The following is a 21,361-nucleotide window of genomic DNA, read 5'->3' on the forward strand; positions in this document are numbered from 1 at the left end:
TTTACAAGAAATCCCACAGGTCATAAAGAACTTTGTTTTTCCACCTTCATGAAGAGACGAGTGCTATCGTTTATGTCTCCTTGTTCACCTAAATGTCAGGTAAGGTGCCATTTTCCTTGCTTTACCCAAAGCAAAAAAAAAGCCATGTGTAAACTGTGTAACAGAGACTTTAAATTATATGCATCTATAGTGACATTACTATTTTATTCGTGTCAATACATGTTTATTTTAATGCGAACAATGCGCTATCGTTTTAATTCAGCACTGTGCAGCACAGCAAAAATAGACTCGGCATGGAAACGATCGCTGCATTGCTGCAGATACACCGCTCCTGGAACACACTGCTGGACTACATCCCCGTGCAGTATGAACGCTCTAATCCGTTAATATAGGCACAGAAAAAAAATGTGCACTGCAAACAGAGTATGTGTGAAACAGGCGTTAGTGCATGTGTGCCATTGCGCACAATGTTTCTATACTTTAACCACCTCCAAGGATAGTGGGGGTCGTGTGGCATTGTTATTTTGGGGGTCGTGGGCTGAAAAGTTTGGGAACCCCTGTACTAGACATGGCGTCAAATGCCTCCACCACATCTGACTGCTGAGGATTCTGGAGGAACTCTCCAGGGTTCACCAGCCAGGGAAGTCAACATAAGCGTTCATACTCATCCTGAGTGGGTAATGGCGCAGCAAGCGAGACACAGAGCCATCCTTCCCGCACATTACCTGTTTGTACACAACACACTGGGAAAACAATGGCTCCACTCTGAGATTGTAGAATCTCGCAAATGTTTTAGGTATCGCCCAGCCTGCAGCTCTATATATGTCTGCCAGAGAGGTGCTGTGTGCCAACGCCCAGAAGGAAGCAACACTTCCTGTTGAGTGAGCTCCCACTCCAAGGGGGCACGTGATTGGTACGCCAAGACGATGGCATCCACTATCCAGTTGGCCAACCTCTGTTTGGAGACAGCCTTTCACCACCTGGTCTCTGAAAGGAGTGGTGGGAATTTTGGACATGTATCCAGGCCGGGTTCTCGTGATGATGTGAAAGTCAGCCAGCCCGATTTCTAGGCATACTTTGTTGACCGAAAATGCCTTCAGGTGCCCCACCCTACTGATGGATGTGAGCGCAGTTAGGAGCGCTGTCTTAAGGGACAGGATCTTTATGTCCACTGACTGTAAAGGCACAAAGGGAGCTCTCTGCAGGGCTGTCAAGACCAGAGAGAGATCTCAAGAGGTGAGGAGATTTGGCCAAGGAGGGTTCAGTCTCCTGGCACCTCTCATGAACCTGACCACCAAGTCGTGTTTCCCCAAAGACTTACTGTCTACTGCAAAGTAATGTGCAGCAATAGTGGCAACATACACTGGAGGGAGGCAGCTTTCACTCCAACCCATCTTGTAAAAAATAAAACATTGATTGGGCATCTACGGGGGTCTTCCGTACGGGAAGAAAACCAAGCAACAAAGAGGTTCCACTTCAAAGCGTAAAGGCGCCTTGTTGAGGGGACTCTCACTGACTACCCCTGGAGGTAGGTGCCTTGATGTATGCAACAGTCTATGTGTTATCCGTATGGACCTGCACATGTTTGCCCCACAGCAATGGCAGAAACTGGTGGAGGGCAAGTTGTACTGCTAGCAAATCGAGGAAACTGATATGCCACTGCAGGCGAGGTCCTGTCCAGGCGCCCGCTGCTTGCTCACTGCATACAGCATTCCAGCCCGTAGAATAGCAAGGTCCGACCACAGGCTGAATGTATGGCGACAGATTGGAGTGATTTCCACTCAATGTGTGCCACAGTGCCATGCCCATCTCGGGACACGGTCATGAAGCCAGAGCTGAAGCGGCCTCATATGAAGCAATTCGAATAGTGGGACCATGGCTGCAGATGCCATATGCCCCAGGAGCCTCTGAAACAGTTCTAGTGGAACCGCTGTCCTGCCTCTGAACAAATTCAAGCAGTTCAGCACTGACTGGGCTTGCTCATTCATGAGGCATGCTGTCATGTTGACTGAGTCCAATTCCACACCAAGAAAAGAGATTCTCTGCACTTCCCTCCATCTCTGGGTTGCCGCTTGGACATTGCGGAGGGCTCAACGTTGCAGCCTAGGTGAAGGCTGCTGCTGAGGCTGCAACAGAGTGGAGGAAGAGGCCGCAGGGGGATGCCCTGCGTTAAGTAGTGTCACAGAATTGGAGTGTGTGTTTTTTCCTGGCTAACATTGCTATAACAATAAACACATAGGGTCTAAATATTATAAAACATAAAACCTTTTCTTTTTTTATAAATACACCTTTGATTTTTATATCTGTGTTGTTATATGAATAGAATTGACAATCATATCAAAATCATAATAGAAGTGGTGCTCTGTTGGATCTGTCTATTCGTTTGCTTTTCACTAGCTTGTGTTTGAGAGTGTTTTTTCAATAGATGTCAGGATGTCAGACTGAGCTTTTCAGTAATCTTTTGACAATAAGCAGAATTACAGGTTCAGTAAGTAAATTAATAATTTTTTTTTTCTGCAAGGATGCATACAATTGATCAGAAGTGATAGAAATAACATTTATACTGCTACAAAATATGTATTTAAATTAAATTTAAATTTTGAACAAATCCTGAAAAAAAAGTTTTCACAAGATAAACAGCACAATTGTTTTCAATGTTGATAATAATAAATGTTCTACCAGAAAGACTCGGGGAGGTAAGATAACGTGACAACCATATTTATTAATGAAAGAAAGTTCTTTGGCGTAGGCCCCGTCCATAGCTCAGATCCTAAAGGGTTGCAGACTCTGCATTTCCTGCCTGAAGATGAAGGCAGGGGCATAGTCGACCCCCCTGGGAGGTATGGACAGGGACCATCCTGGTGGTGGTGGGGAGGATGGAGGTGAAGGTTTGCGTCAGCATCTGCAGACTCAAACATGTGTCAGCAATCTTATATACTCCAAATGCAAGATAATGATTGGTTAGCTCTAAACTAATTGGTGACGTAACATTGAGTCTTCCTGGCAGAACTTACGCTAGAGCTTTCATTTTCTTGAGCACCAAATCAGCATATTAGAATGCTTTCTGAAGAATCGTGACACTGAAGACTGCTGAAAATTCACCTGTGCCATTACAGGAATAAATTACATATTAAAGTATATTCAAATAGAAAATTCTAATTATTTCAAATTGTAATAATATTGCACAGTGTTACTGTTTTGACTATTTTTGATCAAATAAATGCAGACTTGAGAGACTTCTTTCAAAAACATTTTTAAAAATCTTACCAACCTCAAAGCCCCTATCAGACACCTTTGGCTAGTGTATGCCTGTCAGCTCTAAGCTAAAAAATAAAAACACCTATTCAAATCAATTAGTGTTGTATGGCACTGACAGTGGTCATAACCAGTAAAGGTATAGTATGTACACTCCTGCCTCTTTGGGAAGTTGTTTTTGGATGCAAACAAAATGTTTTTAAATTAACATTATGTTTTTCCATTCTCTCTCTTTCTCCGCTGCAGTGGGTGGCATTTGCCTCGCTGTTCTTCATACTGGTTTCCATAACCACATTCTGCCTGGAGACACACGAGGCCTTCAATCCCATCATTAACCGCACATCAATTAACCCTCAAGACAACAGCTCCAAGTTTCACCTGGAGACAGAGACGGTGGTCTACCTAACCTACATCGAGGGAGTGTGTGTGGTGTGGTTCACCTTTGAGTTCCTCATGCGTGTCACCTTCTGTCCAGACAAAAAGAAATTCATCAAAAACACTCTAAACATCATAGACTTTGTGGCCATCCTGCCATTTTACCTGGAGGTGGGCCTGAGCGGGCTGTCTGGTTCCGAAGCAAAGGACGTTTTGGGTTTCCTCAGAGTGGTGCGATTTGTTCGGATCCTCCGAATCTTCAAGCTGACGCGACACTTTGTGGGTCTGCGTGTACTGGGACACACTCTCCGCGCCAGCACCAATGAGTTCCTCCTGCTTATCATCTTTCTTGCACTCGGAGTGCTCATCTTTGCCACCATGATCTACTACGCCGAGCGAATCGGTGCCAATCCCAATGACCCTCGTGCCAGCGAGCACACCCACTTCAAAAACATCCCAATTGGCTTCTGGTGGGCTGTTGTGACTATGACCACGTTGGGCTATGGAGACATGTATCCTCAGACTTGGTCAGGCATGTTGGTGGGTGCTTTGTGTGCTCTGGCGGGTGTATTAACCATTGCCATGCCTGTGCCTGTCATCGTCAATAACTTTGGGATGTACTACTCTCTAGCCATGGCTAAGCAGAAGCTACCAAAGAAAAAGAACAAGCATATCCCCCGTGCCCCCCAGCTTGGCTCACCAAATTACTGTAAGTCTGCTATGAACTCACCCCATCACAGTCCACAAAGTGAGCATTGCGCTCTCGCTGCCCAGGAGGAGATTTTAGAAATGAACAGAGCAGGTAGGACACTTGTTTTAGTAATATCCTTCTGAATTAATATCATAGAACACATTTAAGCACAGAAATTAGATTTAACTCACCTTTTCTTCCCTTCCACCTCACCATGTTTCTAGACCAGCCTGAAATCACACATGTAACCTGTTTTCAAAATCTCTCATTTGGGAATCGTTCAAATACAGCTCAACCATCTGGAGACATTATAAAATCTCATTGCACTGCATTCTATTCAGCCTCTTTACAAAGATACGCAAAGAAACAAACAGTCTTCACCATGGTTGCATAACGACCAATACCCCGTGCAACATTTTGCATATCTTTATGTTTTTCCATTAGACTCCTGTGAGGATCAATTATATTCACCTAGACAAACAGGAGCACACTCATTCAACAGCTTGCTTTTGTTTTTGTCCATCAGATTGCCCTAATTACATATTATTTAAATGTCATTATGCAATATTTTTTGTTTGCTTCTGTGACATTAAGCATGTTTGACTGCTATGGCTTTCACTAAATAGCTGAATGGTTTTAAGCAAGTGAAAATTCCACAGAAGAATATAGTAGGGCTGCAACAACTAATCTGTAATAAAAACACAACAATGAATTTCGTTATCGAATAGTTTAGTTTGTGTCGCACATTTAAAAGGTGGCAGAGTGAGCTGCTATGTGAAAAGTGCACATCCTAAGATGTGCAAAGCAGGAACTTTATTAAATGGTTCAAAGCAGTTTCAGGTGGGTTGCCCTGTCAGGTGCTTATGCTGTTTAACCACTTGAGAGGTGTTTTCCCCATTGCATAACCTTTTACTAGAGCATCTAAGTGCTATTTTCGTATCTGTACTAGATATATTTATATTTCCATAAAAGTGTGTCCAGACAGCGAGTCTCAATGTAGACACAGTTTTTTAAATAATGTAATATTTATATTTTAAACCTTTTCTATGCACTTAATGTATAACCTATAGCTTGCATTTTTACATTTATATTTGTGTTTGTAGCCTAGTTAATAGCCTTTTAGAGGAGGACAGGATGTGGATTAACATGTTTTTTTTTTTTCTCAATATAAACAGTAAGCATTATAATCAGAAATACTTTGTTAATGTTCACCACTGATGGATACTGATTTTAATGCTATGGTACTTAAGTACATTTTCCAAGTATCTATATTTATCAGAGTGTTTTTATTTTGGGAAAACTTTTATTTTTACTTCACTACATTCCAAAGCATAATATTGTACTTTTTACTCCACTACACTCCATAAAAACGTATTATTCCTTTTGAACTAAAGCGATCGCCTCCTCCTCTGAGACGCAAGAGTGCTGTCCAATTTGTGATCGAGTTCATTCTTTCCAATGAACCTGTTGAATTGGTTCACAAAAATAACACTGAATAATTAATTTGTGAATTGGACTGATCCAAATGCAGCTGTTCTTGAGTCATCGTTTCACTGATTCAACGATATGATCAGAATGAGCCAAGAACAACAAGGATATCATTGGAGCTGCCTATGCATCTTCCCCGCTGCTGTAGCAGTTTTCATAGTGTTATTCTTGAAATGTTAATGCATTTTGCCCCATGTGACATCTGTACATTATATTTTTTCTTTTTTAGTATTTGTCACCACATATTTGCTCAAAATTTATTTAATTTAAAAACCCTATAAGGTATATTATTTCACTAGTTTGCACACTTGAATTATCAGTAACTTACACTGATATTTTATTTGTGTAGTATAGCTTAATGTTTTGTTTTGATCGTGTATAATAAGTGTACGCAGTAAAATAAAACATTTGCTTATTAGCATACATTTTAAATGTATGCATTAATCTTTCTTATTAGTTGTCTGGCTAGAATAAATATATGGTTCACTGATCAGAACTTTTTAGTGTTAATACTTTACATTAGTATGTTAAAAATCAAGTACTTTTGCACTTTTACTCAAGTAAAAATATTTAAAAGGTGAGGTAGGTCATTTTTCAAAAACATTGTTTGGAAGTTAGTCGGGCCGACACCAACAACAAATGTGTAACCAGTCAGCATTAGGGGGCGTATGATGGTCGAGGAAACCGAACGAGCAAGAGGGAGATTCGAAGAAAAACAGTAAGAGAGAAGCAGAAAGAGAGATGAGACACAATACAAAAGACTTTAAAGTCCCTGTAAAGTCATTTTAAAGTATGTGTTCTGAGTTTGTCACACCACAGAAAAATGTGTTATTAACCACCCAGCCAAATTTGAATGATTAAAAATATCTGCAAGTAAATGAAATAAGTTATCAAAATCTCGAAAAAATAGGCAGCACTCTCTGCTCTCAAACGCTGGGGGCGTGTCCGCTGTCGGCGCTGAAACCACACCCACTCGCGAGAGCTGCCGTCTCAAATGACTTGAGTCTAATAATGAGTCAATCATACTGATGCATATAAAAAGAATCATTTAGAGAGCTGCAAATTTTAGTAGAGTTATTGTGGACTACCTACTAATTATAACATAAGCAAACTCGGCAACTTACACTCATTGGTGGGCATGTACTGCCGACTGTTGTCGAGTTGACAAATGACGGTGCCGCGAGACGGGAGGATGAAGGCCGGGACAGGAGAGACTCTGTCCAGCCCCATATATCATCGGTTATCGGTGGGACGATAGGAAGGCCGAGGCGGGAGGGGGGCCGAGTTCTGTTCAGCCCCATTCACCAAAAACAGTGGATTATCTGTGAATCCCAGCTGTCTGATGAAAGTTTGTAAAATTATCCGGTGTAGAACGATCACTTTAGAATCCTTCATATCATCGTTTTAGGAAATTTAAATAAGGAGACCGAGCATATTGTATAACAACCATGTAAAATGCATTTGCGTGACGAAGGCATTACTAGCTTAATGTGCAAAGGGCTGTATAACTGTAATGACACTCGAGATTGAGCGAGTGAACCGCTGTAGAGTTAGACTCGAGTCATCGACAGTTATATAGTGTTAGGGGCGGGGCTATGGTCGGGGGTCCAAGTGCGTCATCAGACCCCCGTTTTAGCTCCGCCCAAAAAATCCTGAGCAGAGACTTGGTGAAAAACTGTTTAATGCTCTAACTTCACAATTGAGCATTACACAATTCACAGTCTTTGTAATGTGTTTCAGCAATACATTTGTAACATTTATAAAGTGTTTAGAAAGAATTCTCAGAATTGACTTTACTGGGACTTTGAAAGAATATCACTGGAACAAAGGTTTAATACTGGGCAAGTGCTTTAGGACCCGCGTTAATATTAGAAAAGCTTTCCTGCACTGGAGAGCTAAGCAGGAAGGCCTGAAATCAGACACGGAGGCTGCTTTGATTCCGCTTCACATGTGAGTAACACTGGGTTTGAGTGTCAATTTATTGACTGGAGCTGCTGTGCTGTTGGCGACTAACAACACACTCTTGTTTGTATTTACTATTATGTACTGTACGTTCATTTTGTGTGCTTCCTTGTCGTTCGTTCATCATCTGCGCTTTATTTTTTGTGAAGCATTATTTTGTTGTGGTTTGTAAACCACTGTGCACTGACGACCGCTATAGAGAATGCAATGTTTAGCGTCATTGTTAGTGCACTCGCCTCGCATTCCAGGAGTGATCGGGGTTCGAGACCGACTCGGAGCAGGGTGGTTAGGATTGGAGGGTGAGTTTTGGAGGCAGATCAATGAAGGGAGGGGTGGGTTTGATTGGGTTGATTTCAAATATCAACAATGTCCTACAGCGTTTTTGAAAATTGGCTTACCCCACCTTTAATAGTATCTGTACTTTTACTCAAGTAGCCTACTTGATTTGTGTACTTCGTCCACCACTGGTATGGAATCCATGTTACCTAATGTTGGTTTGAGTTCAGTTTTGTGGTAAAATTACAAATTAGATAAATAAATAAGAATTAAATTCATTGTTGCCTATCCACCACATGCACTCACATGTGAATGTGACACAGTAAGAGGGCCTGACCAGCATAAATAAGATATTCCAAACCACTCCACTCAGCATTCTCACCATGAGTAAGTGGTGGTGAGTGCCTTAATTTGGAGCACTCATTCAGAGATTATATGGATAGCTGTAAAAGAGAAGTGAAGAGATGGGCTTGTTGGCTGTGTCTGATCAGACTGGGTAAAGAATCTCTCATTAATCTGTGAGAGAGTAATTGTGAGTGACTCCTTCATAAGTCTGACTGGAGGGTTTCCCCTATTTCTAAATGGCATAATTACATCTTGGCTTCACATGGAATAATCAATGGGCTTTCAAGCTTTTACTGCCAAGGACCCCCAAATATTATATACCTTTGTGAGTGACCCATTTCCTAAAATATAAAACTAAAGACAAAGGCAGAAAGGAGTTACTCCATTGAAAGCTTTCTAGCTTTAGCATGTAAGGTGGATCATTGGCCTCAGGATCATCCCATTGTTGTGAGAGTTTGTGACAAACACTTAACTTTGAGAACTCACTCAGTGAATAATGATGCTATTAGAGACAGAGCTCAAGTATGTCAGTTATTTATACAAGGCAGAAAAGGAGAGTCCTTCCTTTAGTTTAAGACAAAGCTTTGTTATGAAGTGAAAGGATGGGTTTTCACACAATCTCTTTATTATTTCAATCTCTGTATTTTTACACTGCACTAGAGCCTGTTGCTATGGCAACAGTGTCCAAGCAACCGCACAATAGGAATCGCGCTCTGCAATGAGCTGCAGTCATTCACTCGCCTTGCACGACTCCTGTGCTGTTCACACGGTACTGCAAAAACACACACAGTTAGATTGTCTGAGGATGAATGCAGTATAAATCAATGCGTGACCTACTGTTAATTGGTGCTCTGGTTTTTAGGAATAAAATGTCTCTGGTTGTTTTTTAGGGATTCATCTGCACCATTTGTAATGTTTAGAATTTAGATGAGAGCGAGACGCCTAATACATATTGAAACCAATTCAATTTTGGTCTTTATATTCTTTACTTTAAAAAAAATTCTTCCTTTCCTTTATTGTCTCTCTCTCTCTCCCTCTCTCTTTAGAGGAGCTTTTCTAAATCTCTCTTGTAAATGAGTTTACAGATGGCACAAAGGCCTTGATTATCAGCTCCATCCATTTGACTTTGGGCAGAGAACCGTAAGAATCACCAGCACATAGAGCGAAAGCATCTGTTGAATTGGCCACGGCCGCAGAGAAACACAGCAAACACTCTCACTGCCGCACATACACGCACACTCACGCACACACACACTGTTTGAGATGAGTCAACACTCTGTCCTCTATAGACAGTGCCTATATCCATCCCTGTCGTATAGTTATTTCTAAATCTGAGGTCTCTTGAGAAATATGAATTGTGTAATTATCATTATGCTTTTGGCCCTGTTTTTTATTCAAAATGGTCCACTCACACTTAACACATCCAGCATAATGGTATTTTAAGAGCTGCTCTTGATTTAGCTGAAAATGGTGTCATTCATAGATTTAAAGATAACACAGAATATAAATATTGTAATATTTATCATTAATATATAGTTTGGGTTCGACATAGTGTATATAATCAGTATATAACCCCTGTATATTTTAAGGAATAGTTGCATCATTTTAATAATGTTCCTCCACTGACTCATTCTCTCTCTTTCTCTCTCTCTCTGTATGTTCTTATATGGCTTATTAAGACGCAAGTGTGTATAATGACATTTCAACGTAAACGCTTCCTGTGTCCTCATAAACCAAATGGCTTAAAAAAACAGTAACCAGTGTTTTTTGAAATTCAAAATTTTGTAAAATTTTGTGATGGATAGGGTTTGTGTAGAGGGATAGAATATACAGTTAATGTACAGAATAAAACCACAAATGTTCTGTATGATACCCTCAGTTTTCTTCTAAGCATGTCCAAAAGATCTTAAAATCATACAGTCAATGCTAGAAAAGAATCAAAGAAGATGCTATGCACATATATGTGATCCTACACAATCTACAATTTTTTTTTTTTATTGTAAATGTGCTTGTGAATTTTTCAATACTGAATTTGGTTGTAGAATAGTTGTTCCCAGTAATCCATAAACAACTGAACAGAACAGAACAACATAAAACCATTATGTACTATGTATGTGGCCAATGATATGAATTGATGCCTAAACTTTATGGTCTGTCATATGAAAGGGGTTTATAAATGGATAAAAATGAGGGAAGTGCAGAAAGTGAGGGGACTGGTGAAGAGAAGGATTTGATGGTGTTAAACACTCGGAGCAGAAATAGCAGTGAGGAAGTAGGGCAGGTGCAGCAGGGTCCCAGCAGATCTGTCCTTCACTGGGGCTCTACCTCAAATATGTAATTAACAATGACCGTGTGTGTACTTAAAGTGAGCAGGCTCTCATTCATTCAAAAATAGAGCTGAATATTCCTGCTTGAGAAGATAACACGATGTCTGAGGCTAGAAGTCTGGTCCCACTTTATATTAAGTGGCCTTAACTACTATGTACTTACATCGAAAAATAAGTACAATGTACTTATTGGGTTCATATTGAATTGCACAACACTTTTGCTGCTATTGAGGTGGGATACAGGTAAGGTTAGGGAAAGCTTTGTTGGTATGGGTAGGTTTAAGGGTGGTAAGGGTTAAGGGATGGGTCAACAGTGTAATTATAAATGTAATTACAGAAATGAATTACAGATGTAATTACATGCAGGTGTTTTTAAAATGTAAGTACAATGTAAAAACATGTATGTACACAATAAGTGCATTGTATCAAATGATTAATTGAAATGTAAGTACATAATAGTTAAGGCCACTTAATATAAAGTGGGACCAGAAGTCTTTGGATTTTTATTTCAGCAGAAAGACAGTCATTACTGCAGTTATCATGTAGCCATTTTCATGTATTCATACACTTTGTTTAACCACACATACTGTACACACAATATTGAATTGAGAATCATTATTGGATGAATTGGATGATTTTTTTTTCTATATTCTATACACTAACCAGCTGAAAACAATGTCTCAAACGCCTTTGAGATTTTAGTTATATTTAATGGTACTATATTTGGTACTGTTATATTCTTATACATTTCATACATTTTTTAACAAGTTACAAATTATTCATGTGTTGTGACTAGGAACTTGACAGACATCAAAAATGTGACTGCAAAACCATAGCAGCACCAAACACTACAGAATCAGTAACCAGCATTCAGACATGACAATTTATGTGGATACAGAAAATATAGACTAATACTTTGGATCTTTCTACTAATGCATTTTACATGAGAAAAAAAAGTATACTGTGTATGGAAATTAAAATAACTTTACAAACAATATTTGAAACTTTTTAAGTCAAACACCTGAGCTGTAAATGCCATGTGACCAGTCACTCCACAAAATATCTGTTAATATAACAGTGAAATAGAGACTTTATATTTGCTTGATTTTTTTCTTTTGTTATACAATACTTCTTGACCATTAAATGGCCATCATGGAGAAACTTTTTTTTTTTTTTTGCCTGCAGTGGGAAAGTGTAAAAAAAAAACAGAAACAACAGTAGAGAGAGTGAGAGGAATGCCTGTTCATCAGATTATTCATAAAGATGAGTCATCCATCTAAGAGGCTTGTATCACTTCACAACTTTTCCTTTGTGTGTGTGTATGTTTTTAAGTTAGCTCATACTATAAATGCGCACACACCATGAACCATGAATAAACACACTCAGAAAATACAAATACAAATATCAGCAGCCTTGAAATTTCTTAGAATTCTCTATTCTCTATTCACAGTTGCAGAGTTAAACCTGCAAAACTGGACAAATGATAATATGAGATCATGCTTAGCCTCATGTTTTATTTTCTGGAAGAACATGACCTAAAGGGAATTAAAACACCAATTAATGGGATAGTTCACTGCCATCATTTACTCACCCTCATGCCATCCCAAACCTGTATGACTTTCTTCTGTTATTTTTGAAGAATATCCTGACCGCTCTTTTATGTATAATAAAAGTGAAAAAGACCTGGGGCTGTTTAATAAAGTATCATGAAAGTGGTTCATATGACTTGTGCTCTATATATATTTAAAGTCCTAGCCAGAAGCTTAATGATAGCTTTGTGTGAAGAACAGACTCCTTGGTGCAATTATCAGAGTTTATACAAGAATTGGTGATGTCAAATTGTTGAACAAATCATTCTTTTAAATCTTTCCAGTTGATTCAGTTTCTGTTTGTTCATCACAAAACTTTTGTATGGCTTTGGAAGACTTGAAATATAGTGTACAAGTCATATGGACTACTTTAATGATATCTTTATGATACTTTTGCTATGCCTTTAGAAGTTTAAAAGCTCCAGCCCCCATGCACTGAGAAAAGAATAACCAGTACGTACATTTTTTCCTGTTGTATTCCACGGAAGAAGTCATACAGGTTTGGAACGACATGATGGTGAGTGAATGATGATAGAATTTTTATTTTTGGGTGAAATGACCCTTCAAGCAGTTATTAATAATTTGTTGAGTCACCGTCGTCATGTACACCATAGTGCACATGTGTCTACAGGTTATGCATGTTGTACTATCTATCAATAGACCATAATGAAATGTAGCCCAGCTAATATAACCAACAGGACTCCTGTCCCATTTGAATAACCGCAAAGTTGAAGCCTGACGTACTTGCTGATAGATGCTCTTTTGTTGACACTAAAATGTTAGCAAGAGCCTGCTTGAATCAGTGTTGGGGATACAATGGAAAGCCCAGGTAGGAGAAATGATAGTTCACAGCGCTCTTTCCTCTGAGGAGCTTTGGCAGAGCCCTTCCCAGGTCTGATCGATGAGGCGTAAATCGACTGAGCAGAAGCTTCTGGCTGCCAGAGAGCTCACAGGTGAAAAGGCAGGTTGCCATGAGCTGTTTCTATATATTACACCATGGCTAGGGGCTATAATTCATTGCTCCTCCTTTTTTTTTTTTTTTTTTTTTTTTTGGAACAAAACCAGAGCTGCACCCTGCTGTTTGGTCAAATGTAGTGCTGAAAACAAGAGAGGTTTGCATTTTTTTTTTCTAATTCTCAGCTAAATTTATTCCCATACGATAAATATATGGATAAAAACTTGGGCTACAGTTAGATTATATTATTTACATTTTTCACTTTTATCAAATACAAAACATGATTTACAACTATGTATTTTATCAGTTCATTCTTTTCTTAGGAATTGAACCACTGACCTTGGTGTTACTCCACCAAGTTGGTAATAATTTGAAAATTTAGATTTAATTTGGTTGATAATTTAGATTACATAGAATATATAAGATGGAAATTATGAAAACAACAAAAAAAAAAACTAATTTTTACTTTTGCACATTATTATTTTGCACCCATATTTACTAGTTAACAATATGCAATAGTAAATTTTACTATTGCATATTATTAACTGCATATTATGAAAACAGTTAGTTTACATGATCAAAGACAACTTAACAAATTCCTGGGACCTTTTAGGTTTTAATATTAGTTTGAACTGGATTTTACTTAAAAATGACTTTTAACCTAAACAATGGATAGAGATAGAGTGAAGTGAAGGCCTATGTGGCCTAGCCTGTGAAAAGCATGTGAAAAAAAGCAAATTTAGTGGTTCTCAGACATTAACCAATTTTATTTTTGGAGTGTATTTTACCAGAAACGTTTAAGCATCATAGTTAAACCAGAACCCCTACTGAAACACTGTATCAGGTGAACATTACTTTTGTTGTTGAATGAGTATGCTTCAAAACCACTAGTTGCTTATTTACACCTCAAAATAAATGCATGCATACATAACAGATTTACATCCATGTCACAAGCTGGGCTTCCCATTACCCTCTTTCGTCCTCGCTTGCATCAGCCTTGGTGTATTGCCATGGCTACATGTTGTTCTTACATGTGCTTGTGTGTTTGAAGATCCCAAAGTGAACGGTGAGGCAGCTAAAGCAGCGCTGGCCAATGAGGACTGTCCCCACATAGACCAAGCCATTTCCCCTGAGGACGGCCAGCTCTTTAACCCAAGCGAGTCACGGGGAGACACTCCATGTTTTCTGCTGAACGTCGGCAGACGATCTACAAACACGGGCACCCGAGTGAGGAAGGGTATGTTATCTCTGCGTGAGGCTGTTGTCTGACATACACATGCACACGAACAAATGTATATCAGGTGCATTACACAATAAATAAAGACAGTCCATACAGACATACAGACAAGCAGAGCGCGCCCACAACAGACAGGTAACAATGATGCAAAGCTGCCATTTTTATCACAAATGAAATAAAAGACCAAATTTATACTTAAATTTCCTCAGTCACAAACTGCATCTTTTGTTTAAAGTTTCATTTCCATTAGTTCTTTTATAATATCAAACACTTTTCATATGTAAATAAGATTAGACAGGGAATATCCAATAAAGACCCTTCCCTGCACGCTCAGATCCTTCCACAAGCCACATTTCTTCAACCTTCTTCTCTTTTAACATATTGTAAATAAGTTTTTTTTCCACACCACGCTGCATTATGTCAAACTCATATTAACACACATACAACTGCCTTCTGGGGCCAACCTTAATATTCCCTTTTTTCTGTTTTTCTTTGTTGTTTGTTTGTTTTTTTACTTGTTTCTTCCACCACTGTACATGCCTGTCGTCTGTCTCTATGTTTGTACCTCCTTCCATCTCTCCCTCTCTCCCGACTTCCTTATGCTACCCGATTGGCTCATAGCCGGAATGTTCTCAGGGAGGTCAGGGGCGGAGCCGGCTGGCCCGACGCATGGCACACAGGGTTACCCACTGCTGCAGCTAGGCTGGGCGCACAGCCCAGAAGACGGCCATGCCAGGGTCACCACCTGATATCCATCCCTGTTTCGCTGTCATACGTCATAGCATTCAAACCTCTCACAGCAGCCTTAGATAAATCAAAGGCCCCTACACGCTATGTAGCTTCACAGGCTGTCAATTAACATCAGCAAATGTAGTGATATTAAGATAAACACGTTTTCATGTCATCTGACATCACTGTTCTAGTTTATGTATAGACTTCAGATCGCACACAGAGGGAACTTTCCACCTACAGCATCAACATAAACCGGCCATTTCTGATTACATTCAAAAGAATATCCTGCTACCGTCCACCAATTTGTCACATGGTCATTTTCTAACCAGTAACGCTGTCTGTCTGTGTCTTATGACATGTTGCTCTGTGTGAGCATGCTCTGTTTGACTCCAGATCTTACCCGCAGCCAAAAGCACCACAAGATGGTCAATATCATCACCGAGCAAAACTACACACACTGTTCCCAACAAATGTGTTTCTTTGTCTTTGTGTTTTTTATATGTTTGTGTAAGTTTATGAGTGTTTTTAGAGATGCGTGTGAGGTGTGTGTGTGTGCGTGCGTGCACGCATGTAGTGCTTTTTCGGAGTGCTGTTTTCTTTCCGTAGCATTATGTTGTGCATGTGTTGGGACAGTCTTACGATCCTTGCTGCACAATCTGTCCTGATGCCTATGTGGTATTGGATGAGAAAGGGAAGACTTGGTTTTGCACAAAGGCAAAGAATATGTTGGAGATGGTGTACAGTATACACCACTGACATACGTGACACACTCTTTCATTTTGAGTCAAATGTCGCAATGAGCCATTAGTGGAGAAAAGTGATAAGCCAAAAATTCTTCATTTTTAATAAAACAATGCTTCTGCTTTCAAATTATGTACATTTTAAGATTCAAACAATTACGGAATGCACGTAAACTGATCATCTCTTTCTTTTTACTAATAGTTGTAGCGCACAAAATAAGCGAAAATGAATGAACATCAGAGGTATGTTCAGTTTATCTATTATTTCATAATCTCTCAAGTAATCTCCCAATAAACGCAGAAAGATGTCAACAAAACGACTCGTGTCACCAGATGATACAGTTTCCCCAGTAAATTCATTCACTGCCCATAGCTTGCTACACTCAAAAAAATAACTCTTTGAACGAACATAAAAAAAATCATGCATTATGCAATTCTGTTATTCCAATTTAATGTACTTACGTTGGGTCAACTTAATTTTTTAAGGTTGATTCAACTTATTTACTATAGTTGGGTACAGCTTAATTTAATAGTGTCAGCCCAACTAATTTGCAATGTTTTGGACCAACTCATTTACTTAAGTTGATCCAATCTGTGCAATTTAAGTTAGCCTAACAAAAGTGCTTAATGCAGAAAGAAAGCCATTTAATCACGCGGAAATCCTTTCCATGATTTAATTACATTAATTCAAAGAATAGCTTTTGAGTGTTAATAAATTAAAACCTTTTTACCATAAAAAAATAACATAGCTTTTAAATTGTAAATATATTGTTAAATATATGCAGTACATTAGCATTATGTTTTTTTTATGCTACTGATGTCTTAATAGTTTATTGTATGTTTGAATAAATGTCCTATTTCTGGAAAAACAAGTTTGAAAAGAAACAGTTTTTCATGACAGGCACAATTTTAAATGATTATATCTCGATAACAGTTTGTAAACATAAAAACGATATCATTTGAAAGCAGAGATTGTGCATTTCATTGTGCATATAATCAAAATGTTTTTGGTCAAAATGACTCAAAATGATAGCGTAAGTCATTTATATAGACTATGGAAAAGTGCCTGAAACTGAGAGTCTGACCCTGACAAATCAATGGACTGGATTCTCGGTTGCCTTAATTTCAAATTCATGAGTTAATTTGATTTTCTAGATCAACAAATCTGTGAACTGCTAAATTCAACTTGAAACCTTTGCCTTGCAATCCACAGCCTTCTTTGCTCGCTCTAATGCCAGATTAACCAACCGATCTTTCTGCATGCCCTCACACAGAGATTGCATGCAATCTTAAACCCTTTAAACCTGACCCATAGCAGCAAACATGGTGTGGAGAAAACTGACAGATGTCAAGACTAAAGCTTTGAGTCTCAGCAACTGCCATGTGCACATTTCTCTCCAATAAACCAAGGTTATCAAAAGTCCCGAAGCCTGGGCACCATAACCAGCAAGGCCCGAACACTGGCCGAGGTAGTATCGATGTCCACCGGGTCCTGCGGCCCACCTGTTCTCCTGCGGCGGTCCCATTCTCCAATCCCCTCCATTCTCTAAGAAATGGAGCAGTGGTGTAGTTAGAGCTGTCTCCCTGGGTCTTCCTCCTGCTCTGCTGCCTTCTGTTCTCTGCGGTGTTTGATTTGGTCTGGTTTGTCTTGTTCTCTGGTCCTTGTCTTCTGGAGCTGTGTTTTTGTCTCCTCCTCTCCTCTTCCGTCCGTTTTGCTTGTTTCTTGTCTTTACATACACCGACTCTTGACTCATGCAAAGCCATCAGAGAAAGAAAACCTCCAAAAGATCTCAGGGAAATTTTTAAGGATTCCCTAGTTACGAGTGTTTATCAGACATAATAAAAGAACTGGGATGAGGAAGGTAAACCTTTCTTTAAGAGCACATTATTTTTCCAGGGACCACTTCAGAACTGGAAACTTCTGATAGAAAAACTGCCATCTAATGAGGGAAAACCTCCCTATAAATCATGACATTTTTAAGGATTTGCTATGAATATTTACTTATAAATCCTCTCCCGTCTGAGTACATTCTTGCATAAAATGCTTTCTGACATCTGGAAGACAAAACAATAGCCATCCCTATCCTCTCTCAGTTTCATTTTTGTTTAGGTTCCCCATTTAATTTTTGCTGTACTTCCTTTGCTCTAGTGGAGTCTTGCTCCCTTCTTTCTTCATCACTTGTTTAATGAGACCCCAGGTAGGAGGTATCAGGACTCCCTTTTCCTCTCCTCCGCTGTCTCCGGCAAATGTCTCTCCTTCCTCTGCAGTTCTTTCATTCTCCCTGTGCATTTCTGTCCATCTCTCTTTCTCCAAACTTTTTAGCCCTGGATTGCGAAAGCAACCCAAATGAACGTTTTTACCATACAGAAAAAAAAGGAAGTCTTATTTTCTCAGCCCATTTCTTCCTCATTCTGTGAGCTGAATGAAAACAAGGCCCAATGGCTGGATGACCCTGAGCAATCCCATCCTCCCCTGTATTTTCTACTGCAGATCCCTGCAAAGAGGAAACTGCCCTAGTTAAGTATATGCAGTCAGAGGTGCTCAAAGTGACCTGAGAAGGCAGCAGCATCTCAAAACCTTGGGTTCCCTTCTCCAGCCTTGCTGGACTCCAGAATGGCCGGAGGGATTTCAGGCTGGAATTCAAAGGAGGGACGTACATGTAGAGAGAAAAAGAGCACAATTGAGGATGTTGCCAGTCGACGCGGTGGCAAGCGTTTTTATTCAGATTCCGACTGTGTGTGGGATCTCATGGACCAGGACTTTTTTTAAGGAAGACCTTAAGGACCATCGACTGCAGAGTGACACGAATGGATGGCTTTAAAGCCAGCAAAATGAGTTTTATAATCATAATACTAATGATAGTACCTGCAGTGACAGATGTAGTGGACTCTTACCTGTTCATTTTAGCATGAGCTGCATGGTGTTACATTAAAAAAAAAAAGAGGAAAATATTCTATATCTGTTATGAATATCTGTATAAAACGAATATTTTCTTTCAAGAGTTCTTGACTTTTGCAGAATTGACATGTAGCCATGAATAATGAGATGTTCAGACACGATGTTCTTTATTTCAGCAACAGATTTCTTTCGTTTCATTCTGTCTTTGTTGTTAACCACATGACTCAGCTCTGGTCACATTGACCTCACATTCTGAATGAGACACTAGTGGTTACTGTCATGAGATAGATTGTAAATTCCACCTTTTTCGACTTTGTTTCTGTCTGGCATGCTTGTGATTCTGGATCTTATAGAGAAAAAAAAACTGAGCAAAATGAGTCATTTTTCTGTTTTATGTCATAATTATCAGTGAATAGATCCTGTGGAAACTGTCGTGAGCAACTGTTTATTTCACATATCAAGTGCAAACTTTTGACAGTGTTATTTTTGGAGAAAAAACATCAAAAATAAGAAAAATGCCATCCTGTCGAGATGTTTTCGCTCATTACTTTTAGGTACTAAAACAGAGAAAAGCAAAAAAGACAGATGTATATTTACATTATAAGAGAATTGTATGCAATTTAGAACTTTGGGGGAAAACAAATGCATGCACTATGTTATGCAACAATAACTGCATAGAAAAACAGGAAAACATGACTACGATCATAGCATGAAATAAATTTTGTATGAAACTTGTTAGCGTGCTTGTTTTTTGTTTCAGTTTTTTTCTTTCTTTCTTTTTTTCCCATTGATTCCCATTGATGTTTCTCTGTACCAATACTCTCTTTGACCTGAAGTTGACAGGCACAAAGAGCTGGATTGGAAGGTGAAAAAGCAAGTGAAAAGGAACAAAAAAAAAAATGTGTCTCCAGGTGGAGCAGCATGGCAGACTGCACTGATGAGCATGGTGATGAATTAAACCATTAACATTTGAAGGAAACAGTGAAACACCTGCATGCTGTGAACAAGCTGAAGTTTTGAACAAGCGGTGTCAACATACTCTCTGCTCAATGAGGTATGATGCTAAAGCCTGCCTTATGCCTGCTAAACGTGCCTGCTAGCAGACCGCATTAACGTCACCCTCTGCTCTCCTTTCATCCCTTCCTCCTACTCCTCCTGACCCTTTCCATCTCTCCTCTGCGCTGGCTCGCACGTCATCTCGCACCCTCTTCACCCGTCTTTGTTCTCTAGGTGTCTGGGTAATAACTCGTCTGTTGTCTCTCTTCTTTTTCATGTCTGTAGAGGCTTCCCGGCTGGGCCGGCACAAACCGCCTGCAGACTCTGTGTGTGTCATGAATCGTGGTGTTCCAACCACTGTGTGCATGGCCCAGAACACCCCTCCCACTTCCTGATAGAGCTCTATAAGCCTGTTTGTTGTTCAAGAATAGATGGAAGACCCATTTTGACACGTCTAAATGTATTTCAGAGGGACATTTTTGTTGGTGGCTGACAGTTTTGTCAACTTGAAGTGGTGTGTAAAATGTGTATTTGAGTGCATGCGTGTTTAATATGTGTGTGTTTTGTACATGTGTCTGTACTGTAAATCTGCTTTTCGTGTTGCCCACGCTTGCGAATGAATATTTAGAGTATCTAGTAATGTTTACAGGGTTATAAGGTCAAACCTATCCATTAACTTTTTGTTGTTTTTGTGGATCACAACAAATATTCACAGAGCTGCCTTTAAATTAGAATGGGCTCAAACTAATGATGTTGTTCTCTGTTTTGCTGCTGCTGCTGCTGTAAGTCATCAGTTGCCTTTGTTTGCTGTTTGCACTTCAGGACTCAACAATAAGAATTTTTCCCGCTGGCGCCATCACAGATAAATGTTATTACTTTTAGTAACGTTATTAAATATGTGACCCTGGACCACAACACCAGTCATAAGTCGCACGGGTATATTTGTAGCAATAGCCAACAATGCATTGTATGGGTCAAAATTATACATTTTTCTTTTATGCCAAAAATCTTTAGGATATTAAGTAAAGATCATGTTCCATGAAGATATTTTGTAAATTTCCTACTGTAAACATATCAAAAATGTATTTTTGTGAGTGGATATGTGTTGCTAAGGACTTCATTTCGACAACTTTAAAGGCGTTTTTTTTCACCCTCAGATTCCAGATTTTCAAATAGTTGTATCTCAGCAAAATATTTTAACAAAACATACATCAGTGGAAAGCTTATTTATTAAAGTTTCATATGATGTATAAATCTCAATTCCAAAAAAAAAAAAATAGCCTTATCACTGGTTTTGTGGTCCAGGGTCATATATGTTAGAAAAACAGATTTATATATTTGAACATTTAAGTTTTAAGTTTACATTTTTACATCAAATAATTTATAAGGTTTTTATTGCTACTTGTTATGTTAAAGGGATATTTCCCCCAAAAATGAAATCTCTTTCATAATTTACTCACTGTCATGTTTTGCTAAACCTGCATGTCTTTCTTT

General features: G+C 39.1%; 1 protein-coding gene across 5 annotated transcripts in view; it reads left to right on the plus strand.

Moving 5' to 3' along the window:
* Window positions 1–20,882, plus strand: part of kcnc1a (potassium voltage-gated channel, Shaw-related subfamily, member 1a) — a 55,621-nt gene extending 34,739 nt beyond the window's left edge. Inside the window, exons 2-4 of one of the 5 annotated variants that reach the window (XM_048184450.1) lie at window positions 3,502–4,339; window positions 14,315–14,500; window positions 15,122–19,606. In XM_048184450.1, coding sequence (XP_048040407.1) covers window positions 3,502–4,339; window positions 14,315–14,500; window positions 15,122–15,249 — 1,152 coding nt within the window. In that variant the 3' untranslated portion in view covers window positions 15,250–19,606. Of the gene's footprint in view, window positions 1–3,501; window positions 4,433–14,314; window positions 14,501–15,121; window positions 19,607–20,152 lie in introns of those variants that run through there. The other 4 variants (XM_048184448.1, XM_048184452.1, XM_048184447.1 and 1 more) reach the window with 4 other exon arrangements.
* The last annotated feature ends 479 nt before the right edge of the window (window positions 20,883–21,361 follow it).

Source organism: Megalobrama amblycephala, linkage group LG3 (genome assembly GCF_018812025.1).
Source record: "Megalobrama amblycephala isolate DHTTF-2021 linkage group LG3, ASM1881202v1, whole genome shotgun sequence".
Lineage (NCBI taxonomy): Eukaryota > Metazoa > Chordata > Actinopteri > Cypriniformes > Xenocyprididae > Megalobrama > Megalobrama amblycephala.